Genomic DNA, 11,976 nt, shown 5'->3' with positions numbered 1-11,976 from the left:
CCCGTGTCCGTCCCGTGTTGCCCCCCAGGACCACCCCCCGTGGGACCACCCCCTCATTAACCTCGGGCATTAATCACCCCTCCCCTAATCACCCCCTCGCCCACAATTAACGCCGTGTGCCTAATTAATTAATTACCGCCCCTCCCCCCCTCCCTAATTAATTACCCACGAGCGGCCGGTTACGCGCGAATAGTTAATTAGGTCTGAGACCCCCCCCCCCCCCGGTTAATTAATTGGGGGTAATTACTTAGGAGCAATTAATTAATTAGGAGTAAACAAGGAATTAATTAGGAGTCGTTAATTATTGAAGGGCGCGGCGGAAGTGCCCGTATGCAAATGAGGCCGTGGGCGGTGACGAGGGGGCGGGGCTACGGGCGGGGGCGGGCGGGGGCCGGGGCGCGGCTCGTTAACGACAGCGTTAATTGGCGTGGGGGGAGGGGCGGGAGGCGGTCACGTGCTCGGGGCTAATTATAGCCCCGCCCCTCCCCCCTCCCGCCGGGGCCCTCCTGGGGGGGTTGGGGACGGGGGGGGGGAGGGGCTATAGGGGCACGGGGGGGTCCTATAGGGTCACGGGGGGGTCCTGTAGGGGCATGGGGGGGTCCTATAGGGGCACGGGGGGGTCCTATAGGGGCATGGGGGGAGTTCTATAGGGTCATGGGGTCCTATAGGGGCGGGGGGGGGTCCTATAGGGGCATGGGGGGGTCCTATAGGGGCATGGGGGGAGTTCTATAGGGTCATGGGGTCCTATAGGGGCGGGGGGGGTCCTATAGGGGAATGGGGGGGGTCCTATAGGGGCACGGGGGGGTCCTATAGGGGCATGGGGGGATCCTATAGGGGCATGGGGGGAGTTCTATAGGGTCATGGGGTCCTATAGGGTCACGGGGGGGTCCTATAGGGGCACGGGGGGGGTCCTATAGGGTCACGGGGGGGTCCTATAGGGGCATGGGGGGGTCCTATAGGGGCATGGGGGGAGTTCTATAGGGTCATGGGGTCCTATAGGGGCGGGGGGGGGTCCTATAGGGGCATGGGGGGAGTCCTATAGGGTCATGGGGTCCTATAGGGGCACGGGGGGGTCCTATAGGGTCACGGGGTCCTATAGGGTCACGGGGGGGTCCTATAGGGGCGGGGGGGGGGTCCTATAGGGTCACGGGGGGGTCCTATAGGGTCACGGGGTCCTATAGGGGCGGGGGGGGACCTATAGGGGCAGGGGGGGGTCCTATAGGGGCACAGGGGTCCTATAGGGCTGTGTGGGTCCTATAGGGTCACAGGGTCCTATAGGGGAATGGGGGGGGTCCTATAGGGGCATGGGGGGGTCCTATAGGGTCATGGGGACCTATAGGGGAATGGGGGGGTTCCTATAGGGGCACGGGGGGGTCCTATAGGGGCACGGGGGTCCTATAGGGCTGTGTGGGTCCTATAGGGTCATGGGGTCCTATATGGGCACAGGTGTCCTATAGGGGAACGGGGAGGTCTTATAGGGTCATGGGGTTTTATAGGGGAATGGGGGGGTCCTATAGGGTCATGGGGTCCTATAGGGTCATGGGGTCCTATAGGGACATGTGGGTCCTATAGGGGCATGGGGACAGGGGGCTCCTATAGGGGCGTGCGGGTCCTATAGGGAAACAGGGGACCTATAGGGATATGGGGACTTGTGGTTCCTATAGGGCCATGGGGATGTGTGGGACCTATAGGGTCCTATAGAGTCACAGGGGGGCTATAGGGTCATGAGGACAGGGGGACATGTGGGTGCTATAGGGCAGTGTGGGTCCCATAGGGACATGTGGGTCCTATAGGGACGTGTGGGCCCTATAGAGGCATGTGGGTCCTATAGGGGCGTGGGGACAGGGGGGTCCTGTAGGGACATGTGGGTGCTATAGGGACGTGGGGGTCCTATAGGGGCATGGGGACAAGGGGGTCCTATAGGGACTTGTGGGTCCTATAGGGCAGCGTGTGTCCTGTGGGGCATGGGGACATGTGGGCCCTATAGGGGCAGGGGAGTCCTATAGGGGGGTGGGGACCTGTGGGTCCTATAGGGGTATGTGGGTCCTATAGGGCTGTGCAGGTCCTATGGGGACATGGGGTCACGTGGGTCCTATAGGGGCACTGGGACGGGGGGGGGCCATCCTATAGGGCCATGTGGGTCCTATAGGGCCACAGTGGGACGGGGGGTCCTATAGGGCCATGTGGGTCCTATAGGGCTGCGTGGGTCCTATGGGGCTGTGTGGGTCCTATAGGACTGTATGGGTCCTATGGGGCCGTGTGGGTCCTATGGGGCTGTGAGTCCTATAGGGTCGTGTGGGTCCCATGGGACCTATAGGGCTGTGTGGGTCCTATGGGGCTGTGGGCCCTATGGGGACACGTGGGTCCCATGGATCCTATAGGGTCCTATAGAGCCGTGTGGGCCCTATGGGGCCGTGGGACCTATAGGGCCATGCGGGTCCTATAGGGACAAGTGGGTCCCGTGGGGCCGTGGGTCCCGTGGGTCCTATAGGGCTGCATGGATCCTATAGGGCTGCATGGATCCTGCGGGGCTGTGGGCCCTATAGAGACATGCAGGTCCCATAGGGCCGTGTGGGTCCTGCAGGTCCTATGGGGCTGCGTGGATCCTATAGGGCCACGGGTCCCCTGGGTCCCCTGGGTCCCCCTGGGTCCTATAGGGCCACGTGGGCCCTATAGGGCCGTGCGTCCCCTATAGGGCTGTGTGTCCCCTATGGATCCTATAGGGGCCCTATAGGGTCCCGTGGGTCCTTATGGGGCCGTGCCCCCTCCGCCCCCCCCCCCCCCCGGCCCTATAGGGCCCCTATAGGGCCCCTATAGACCCCTATAGGGCCCCCCTATAGACGCCTATAGACCCCTATAGGCCCCTCGGGGCCCCCCTTTTTGGGTCCCCCCCGTTACGTCACGGCCACGGGTCCCCTGGGTCCCATAGGTCCCCCTGGGTCCTATAGGGCCACGTGTCCCCTATAGGGCCGTGTGTCCCCTATAGGGCCGTGCGTCCCCTATAGGGCCGTGTGTCCCCTATAGGGCCACGTGTCCCCTATAGGGCCACGTGTCCCCTATGGATCCTATAGGGGCCCTATAGGGTCCCGTGGGTCCTTATGGGGCCGTGCCCCCTCCGCCCCCCCCCCCGGCCCTATAGGGCCCCCATAGACCCCTATAGGTTCCCCTATAGACCCCTATAGGGCCCCCTATAGACGCCTATAGACCCCTATAGACCCCTATAGACCCCTATAGGCCCCCTATAGACCCCTATAGGGCCCCCTATAGACGCCTATAGACCCCTATAGACCCCTATAGGCCCCATAGGCCCCTCGGGGCCCCCCTTTTCGGGTCCCCCCCCGTTACGTCACGGCCCCTCCCCCCCCGTGTGGGTGGGGGGAGGGGGGGGGGGGGGTTCCCCCGGGTGGGGGAGGGGCGGCCGGCAAAGGCAAGTGAAGGTGGCGGGGGGGGGGGGAGGGGAAAAAAAAAGCCCCTAAAAATGCCCCAAAAAAGCCCCGATCGGCCCCAAAACCCCCCCGGGGGGATTCCCCGGGCGTTTTTTCTCCCCCTCCCCGTGGGTTTTGGGGCCGCCCCCCCCCCCCTTCCTAATTAACGCCCCCCCTTAATTAACGCCCCCCCCCCCCCCCTTGAAGGGGACGGGCACAAAATGGCGGCCAAGGGGGGGGGGAGGGGTCAGAGGGGGCGGGGTCAAAGGTCGTGACCCCGCCCCCCCCCCAATTTCGCCCCCCCCCCCCCACCTGACGGCGTGACCCCAAGATGGCGGAGCCGAGGGAGGAGGGCAGCGAGGTGAGGGGGGATTTGGGGGGAAAAAGGGGGGTTTTGGGAAAACCGGGGGGTGGGGAGGGGAGAGCGGGGGGGGGGGGGGGAGGGGTTGGTTTTGGGGGGAAAAAGGGGGTTTTGGGGGAAAAGGGCGGGGTTTGGGGGGAGAAAGTGGGGGTTTGGGGGGGCAGGGGGGTTCTGAGGGGAAAATGGGGGATTCTGAGGGGAAAAGGGGGATTTTGGGGGGAAAAAGGGGGTTTGGGGGGAAAAGTGGGATTTTGGGGGGAAAATGGGGGGTTCTGAGGGGAAAAGTGGGGGCTCTGAGGGAAAAAGTGGGATTTTGGGGGGAAAAAGTGGGATTTTGGGGGGAAAAAGGGGGATTTTGGGGGGAAAAAGGGGGTTTGGGGGTAAAATGGGGGGTTCTGAGGGGAAAAGTGGGATTTTGGGGGGAAAAAGGGGGATTTTGGGGGAAAAAGGGGGAGGGGAAAAATGGGGATTCTGACAGGAAAAGTGGGATTTTTGAGGAAAAAAAGGGGTTTGGGGGGAAATAAGGGGGATTTGGGGGTGAAAAGTGGGGTGTTTGAGGGAAAAAGCGGGGATTCTGACAGGAAAAGTGGGATTTTTGAGGAAAAAGGGGGATTCTGAGGGGGAAAATGGGGATTATGGGGGAAAAGGGGGGATTTGAGGGCAAAAAGTGGGATTTTTGAGGGGATAAATTGGGGCTTTGGGGTGGGAAGGAGGATTCTGAGAGGAAAAGGGGGGGGTTCTGAGGAGAAAAGTGGGATTTTTGAGGAAAAAGGGGGACTTGGGGGGGAAGTGGGATTTTTGAGGGTGGGATTTTTGAGGGAAAAGTGGGGGTTTTGAGGGGAGAAAGGGGGTTCTGAGGAGAAAATGGGGGGTTCTGGGGGAAAAAGTGGGATTTTTTTGGAAAAATGGGGGGTTTGGTGGAAAAATGGGGGTTCTGAGGGAAGAAGTAGAGTTATGAGGAGAAAAGTGGGATTTTTTGGGGAAAAAAGGGGGGTTTGGGGGGGAAATGGGGATTTGGGGGAATAAGGGGGATTTTTGAGGAAAAGTGGGGGTTCTGAGGGGAAAAAGTGGGGTTTTTTGGGGGAGAAAGGGGATTCTGAGGGGAAAAGTGGGGTTTGTGAGGGAAAAAGTGGGGTTTTTGAGGGAAAAGTGGGATTTTTGAGGGAAAAGTGGGGGGTTGTGAGGGGAAAAAGTGTTTTTTTTTTTTGGCGGGGGTAAATGGGTATTCTGAGGGGAACAAGCGGGGTTTTTGAGGAGAAAAGAGGGATTCTGAGGAGAAAAGTGGGGGTTATGGGGGAAAAAGGTGGATTTGGGGGTAAAAACTGGGATTTTTGGGAGGAAAGTGGGGGTTCTGAGGGGAAAAGTGGGATTTTGGGGGGAAAAAGGGGATTCTGAGGGAAAAAGTGGGATTTTTGAGGAAAAAAGGTGGGTTCTGAGGGGAAAAAGTGGGGTTTTGGGGGGAGAAAGGGGGGTTCTGAGGGGAGAAATGGGGATTCTGACAGGAAAAGTGGGGTTTTTGAGGAAAAAAGGGGGTTTGGGGGGAAATAAGGGGGATTTGGGGGTGAAAAGTGGGGTGTTTGAGGGAAAAGCGGGGATTCTGACAGGAAAAGTGGGATTTTTGAGGAAAAAAGGGGGATTCTGAGGGGGAAAATGGGGATTATGGGGGAAAAGGGGGGATTTGAGGGCAAAAAGTGGGATTTTTGAGGGGATAAAGTGGGGTTTTGGGGTGGGAAGGAGGATTCTGAGAGGAAAAGGGGGGGTTCTGAGGAGAAAAGTGGGATTTTTGAGGAAAAAGGGGGGACTTGGGGGGGGGAAGTGGGATTTTTGAGGGAAAAGTGGGGGTTTTGGGGGGAAAAGGGGGGTTTCTGAGGGGAAAAATGAGTGTTCTGAGAGAAAAAGTGGGATTTTTGAGGGAAAAGTGGGATTTTTGAGGGAAAAGTGGGATTTTTGAGGGAAAAGTGGGATTTTTGAGGGAAAAGTGGGGGTTTTGAGGGGAGAAAATGGGGGGTTCTGAGGAGAAAATGGGGGGGTTCTGAGCAGAAAATGGGGGGTTCTGGGGGAAAAAGTGGGATTTTTTTGGAAAAATGGGGGGTTTGGTGGAAAAATGGGGGTTCTGAGGGGAAGAAGTAGAGTTATGAGGAGAAAAGTGGGATTTTTTGGGGGAAAAAAGGGGGTTTGGGGGGGGAAATGGGGATTTGGGGGGAATAAGGGGGATTTTTGAGGGAAAAGTGGGGGTTCTGAGGGGAAAAAGTGGGGTTTTGGGGGGAGAAAGGGGGATTCTGAGGGGAAAAGTGGGGTTTGTGAGGGAAAAAGTGGGATTTTTGAGGGAAAAGTGGGGGGTTGTGAGGGGAAAAAGTGTTTTTTTTTTTTTTGGCGGGGGTAAATGGGTATTCTGAGGGGAACAAGCGGGGTTTTTGAGGAAAAAAGAGGGATTCTGAGGAGAAAAGTGGGGGTTATGGGGGAAAAAGGTGGATTTGGGGGCAAAAAGTGGGATTTTTGGGAGGAAAGTGGGGGTTCTGAGGGGAAAAGTGGGATTTTGGGGGAAAAATGGGGGGTTTGAGGGGGAATAAGGGGGGTTTGGAGTGAAAAATGGGGATTCTGAGGGGAAAACTGGGATTTTTGAGGAAAAAAGGTGGGTTCTGAGGGGATAAAGTGGGATTTTTTGGGGGGAAAGGGGGTTCTGAGGAGAAAATGGGGGGTTCTGAGGGGAAAAAGTGATTTTTTTGGGGGGAAAGGGGGATTCTGAGGGAATAAATGGGGATTTTGGGGGAAAAAAGGGGGTTTGGTGGGAAATAAGGGGGGATTTGGGGTTGAAAAGTGGGGTTTTTGGGGGAAAAGTGGGGGTTCTGAGGAGAAAATTTTTTTGGGGGGGAAGGGGGATTCTGAGGGGAAAAATGGGTATTGTGAGAGGAACAGTGGGATTTTGGGGGGAAAAACGGGTTTTTGGGGGTGAAATGGGTGGTTTGGGGGAAAATTGGGGGGTTTAGGGGGTGAAAGAGGGGTTTTGAGGGAAAAAATGGGGATTTTTGGGGGAAAAAGGGGGGTATTTGTGGAGGGAAATGGATATTCTGAGGAGAAAAGTTGGATTTTGGAGGGGAAAGTGGGATTTTTTGGGGAAAAGGGTAATTCTGAGGGGAAAACGGGGGCTTTGGGGGGAAACCTGGGATTTGGGGGGAAAAACTTGGATTTGGGGGGTGGAATGGGGCAATTCTGACAGGAAAAATGGGGATGCTGAGGGGGAAAGGGGGATTTTGGGGTGAAAAAGGGGGATTTGGGGAAAAAAGTGGGATTTTGAGGAGAGAAAAGGGGGGTTTGGTTGTAAAAATCACGATTTGGGGCCCAAAATAGATGTTTTTGTGCAAAAGGGGAGGTTTTTGAGAGGAAAAAGTGGGAATTTTGAAGGGAAAGGGAGGTTTTGAGGAGGAAAAGGGAGGGTTGGGGGAAGATTGAGGGTTTTGAGGAGAAAAAGCGGGGTTTAGGGGCAGGAAAAGCTTGGTTTGTTATAAAAACCTTGGGTTGGGGAGGGGAAGGGATTTTGAGGAGAGAAATTGGGATTTTGGGCGCGAAAGGTTATTTTTTGAGGAGAAAAGGGTGGTTTGGGAGGGAAAGGAGGATTTTGAGGAGAAAAAAGGGGATTTGGGGCTTCAGGGGCCGTTTGAGGTGATTTTGGGGATGAAAATGGAATTGGGGAGCAAATGGGGGGATTCGGGTGGTGACGAGGGAATTTTGGGGGCAAAAAGGGTGATTTTGGGGGTAAAACGAGAAAATTTGGGGTTTAATGGGGAAAGCTGAGGCTAGAGGGGCGATTTTGGGGTCGAATGGGCAAACCTGGGGCCAAACGGCTGGTATGGGGACAAAACAGGCAATTTTAGGTCAGAGGGGCCAATTTTGGGGTTAAAACGGTCAATTTAGGCACAAAAGAGCAAATTTTGGAGAAAAACAAGCCATTTTGTGCCACGAGGCACAATTTTGGGTGCAAATAAGCAGTTTTGGGTAAGAAGGGCAGGTACTGGGGGTGGGGCAGGCAAATTGGGGACAAAAATGGCAGTTTGGGGCAAAAATGGGCGATTTTAAGGGCCAAATGGGCAGTTTTTGAGGTGAAATTGGTGATTTTTAGGGACAAATGGGTGATTTTTGAGGTGAAATGGGTGATTTGTAGGGCCAAATGGGCAGATTTGGGGCCAAATGGGCAGTTCTTGAGGTGAAATGGGAAGATTTTGGGGCCAAATGGGTGATTTTTGAGGGAAAGTAGGCAATTTTGGGGGCCAAACGGGTGATTTTGGGGCCAAACGGGTGATTTTTGAGGGAAAGTAGGCAATTTTGGGGGCCAAACGGGTGATTTTGGGGCCAAACGGGTGATTTTTGAGGGAAAGTAGGCAATTTTGGGGGCCAAACAGGGGATTTTGGGGCCAAACGGGTGATTTTTCAGGGAAAGTAGAAAATTTCTGAGGCGAAATGGGCAATTTTGGGGCCAAATGGGCAATTCTTGAGGTGAAATGGGCGATTTTGGGGCCAAATTGGTGACTTTTGAGGGAAAGTAGGCGATTTTGGGGCCAAATGGGCGATTTTTGAGGGGAAACGGGCAGTTCTTGAGGTAAAATGGGAAATTCTTGAGGTAAAATGGGTGATTTTGGGGCCAAATGGGTGATTTCTGAGGAAAAGCAGTCAATTTTGGGGCCAAACGGGCAATATTTGAGGGAAAGTCAGCAATTTTGGGCCAAATGGGCGATTTTGGGGCCAAATGGGTGACTTTTGAGGGAAAGTAGGCGATTTTGGGGCCAAATGGGTGGATTTGGGGCCAAACGGGTGACTTTTGAGGGAAAGTTGGCAATTTTGGGGCCAAATGGGCGATCTTTGAGGTGAAATGGGCGATTTTGGGGCCAAGTTGGTGATTTCTGAGGGAAAGTGGGCCATTTTGGGGCCAAATGGGCGATTTTTGAGGGAAAACGGGCAATTCTTGAGGTAAATTGGGTGATTTTGGGGCCAAATGGGTGATTTCTGAGGAAACGCAGGCAATTTTGGGGCCAAATGGGCAATGTTTGAGGGAAAGTAGGCGATTTGGGGCCAAATGGGTGGATTTGGGCCTAATGGGCGATTTTTGAGGGAAAGTAGGCAATTTTGGGGCCAAATGGGCATTATTTGAGGGAAAATAGGCAATTTTTTGGGCCACATGGCCAATTTTTTGAGAGAAAGTAGGTGATTTTGGGGCCAAATGGGCGATTTTTGAGGGAAAACGGGCAATTCTTGAGGTAAAATGGGAAATTCTTGAGGTAAAATGGGTGATTTTGGGGCCAAAATGGGTGATTTCTGAGGAAACGCAGGCAATTTTGGGGCCAAATGGGCAATATTTGAGGGAGAATAGGCAATTTTGGGGCCAAATGGGCGATTCTTGAGGTGAAATGGGCGATTTTGGGGCCAAGTTGGTGATTTCTGAGGGAAAGTGGGCCATTTTGGGGCCAAATGGGCGATTTTTGAGGGAAAGTAGGCAATTTTGGGGCCAAATGGGCGAATTTTTGAGGGAAAGTAGGCAATTTTGGGGCCCAAATGGGCGATTCTTGAGGTGAAATGGGCGATTTTGGGGCCAAATGGGTGACTTTTGAGGGAAAGTAGGCAATTTGGGGGGCAAATGGGCGATTTTTGAGGGTAAAACGGGCAATTCTTGGGGTAAAATGGGTGATTTTGGGGCCAAATGGGTGATTTCTGAGGAAACGCAGGCAATTTTGGGGCCAAATGGGCAATATTTGAGGGAAAGTCGGCAATTTTGGGGCCAAATGGGCGATTCTTGAGGTGAAATGGGCGATTTTGGGGCCAAATTGGTGATTTCTGAGGGAAAGTAGGCAATTTTGGGGCCAAATGGGCGGATTTGGGGCCAAACGGGTGACTTTTGAGGGAAAGTCGGCAATTTTGGGGCCAAATGGGCGATTCTTGAGGTGAAATGGGCGATTTTGGGGCCAAGTTGGTGATTTCTGAGGGAAAGTAGGCAATTTTGGGGCCAAATGAGCGATTTTTGAGGGAAAGTAGGCAATTTTGGGGCCAAATGGGCGAATTTTTGAGGGAAAGTAGGCAATTTTGGGGCCAAATGGGCGATTCTTGAGGAGAAATGGGTGATTTTGGGGCCAAATTGGTGATTTCTGAGGAAACGAAGGCAATTTTGGGGCCAAACGGGCGGATTTGGGGCCAAATGGGCGACTTTTGAGGGAAAGTAGGCCATTTTGGGGCCAAACGGGTGACTTTTGAGGGAAAGTAGGCCATTTTGGGGCCAAATTGGTGATTTCTGAGGGAAAGTAGGCAATTTTGGGGCCAAATGGGCGATTTTTTTTGAGGGAAAGTAGGCAATTTTGGGACCAAATGAGTGGATTTGGGGCCAAACGGGTGACTTTTGAGGGAAAGTTGGCAATTTTGGGGCCAAATGGGCGATTCTTGAGGAGAAATGGGTGATTTTGGGGCCAAATGGGCGAATTTTTGAGGGAAAGTAGGCAATTTTGGGGCTAAACGGGCGATTTTTGAGGGAAAGTAGGCAATTTTGGGGCTAAACGGGCGATTTTTTGAGGGAAAGTAGGCAATTTTGGGGCCAAATGGGCGATTTTTGAGGGAAAGTAGGCAATTTTGGGGCCAAATGGGCGATTTTTGAGGGGAAACGGGCAATTCTTGGGGTAAAACGGGCGATTCTCGAGGGAGAGCAGGCGATTTGGGGCCGAACGGGGAAGCCTTGGGGCCGGGGGGGGCCGGGCGGGGTGGGGGTGGGGGTGGGGGGAGGCTAACTTTGGGCCGAAACCCGCCCTTTTTGGGGGCGCCAGCGCGTGGCGGTGGTGGAGACGCCCTACGGGGCCGCGCGCGTCACCGTGGTGGGCTCGCCCCGGCCGGGCCGCCCCGCGCTCCTCACCTTCCCCGACGTCGGCCACACGCGTGAGTGACCCTAACGGGGGCGTTACGGGGTCGGGGTTACGGGCTCGGGGCCTCGAGGTCACGCCGAGCCCCCCACCCCCAGACGAGTCGTGCTTCGCCCCGCTCTTCGCCCACGAGGAGATGCAGGAGATCGCCCCGCGGCTTTCCTGCGCCTGCACCTCGAGGGCGCCCGGCATGGAGGAGGGCGCCCCCCCGTACCCCTCGGGGTCCGTGCTGCTCCCCCCTTGGCCCCGTTAACCCCCCCTTGACCCCATTAATCCCCCGTGGCCTTATTAATCCCCCCCTGGCCCCATTGAGCCCCCCCCGGCCCTATTAAGCCCCCCTTGACCCCATTAAACCCCCCTTGGCCCCATTAATCCCCCTCAGCCCTATTAAGCCCCCCATCGACCCCGTTGAGCCCCCATTGACCCCGTTGAGCCCCCCTCGGCCCCATTAAACCCCCATCGACCCCGTTGAGCCCCCCTCGGCCCCATTAATCCCCCATTGACCCCATTAATCCCCCATCAACCTCATTAATCCCCCTCGGCCCCGTTGAGCCCCCCTTGGCCCCATTAAGCCCCCATCAACCCCGTTGAGCCCCCCTCAGCCCTATTAATACCCCATCGACCCCGTTGAGCCCCCCTCGGCCCCATTAATTCCCCATCGACCCCATTAATCCCCCTCGGCCCTATTAAGCCCTCCTTGACCCCATCAATCTCCCATCAACCCCATTAATGCCCCCTCGGCCCCGTTGAGCCCCCCTCGGCCCCATTAATCCCCCATCGACCCTATTAAGCCCCCATCGACCCCGTTGAGCCCCCCTCGGCCCTATTAATCCCCCCTTGACCCCATTAACCCCCCTTGACCCCATTAAACCCCCCCGGCCCCGTTGAGCCTCCCCTGGCCCTATTAAGCCCCCCTTGACCCCATTAATCCCCCTGGCCCCATTGAGCCCCCCCCCGGCCCTATTAATCCCCCCTTGACCCCATTAAACCCCCTTGACCCCATTAATCCACCGTCGACCCCTCGACCCCATTGGCCAGCCCTCGGCCCCATTAATCCCCCATCGACCCCGTTGAGCCCCCCTTGGCCCTATTAACCCCCCCCGGCCCCATTGAGCCCCCCCCGGCCCTATTAATCCCCCCTTGACCCCATTAAGCCCCCCTCGGCCCCATTAATCCACCGTCGACCCCTCGACCCCGTTGGCCAACCATTGACCCCATTAATCCCCCCTTGGCCCATTAACCCCCCGTCGACCCCATTAACCCCAAATCAACCCCGTTGAGCCCCCCTCGACCCCATTGC

At 55.7% G+C, this 11,976-nt stretch overlaps 1 protein-coding gene across 1 annotated transcript in view; it reads left to right on the top strand.

The window, feature by feature from the left end:
- Positions 1–11,976, top strand: part of LOC136789498 (protein NDRG2-like) — a 28,617-nt gene that overhangs the window by 4,439 nt on the left and 12,202 nt on the right. Inside the window, exons 2-4 of the mRNA XM_066989537.1 lie at positions 3,757–3,786; positions 10,584–10,692; positions 10,775–10,898. Coding sequence (XP_066845638.1) covers positions 3,757–3,786; positions 10,584–10,692; positions 10,775–10,898 — 263 coding nt within the window. The remainder of the gene's footprint in view (positions 1–3,756; positions 3,787–10,583; positions 10,693–10,774; positions 10,899–11,976) is intronic.

Source organism: Anser cygnoides, unplaced genomic scaffold (assembly GCF_040182565.1).
Source record: "Anser cygnoides isolate HZ-2024a breed goose unplaced genomic scaffold, Taihu_goose_T2T_genome scaffold_52_1, whole genome shotgun sequence".
NCBI lineage: Eukaryota > Metazoa > Chordata > Aves > Anseriformes > Anatidae > Anser > Anser cygnoides.
This window is presented reverse-complemented; position numbering and strand designations above follow the sequence as displayed.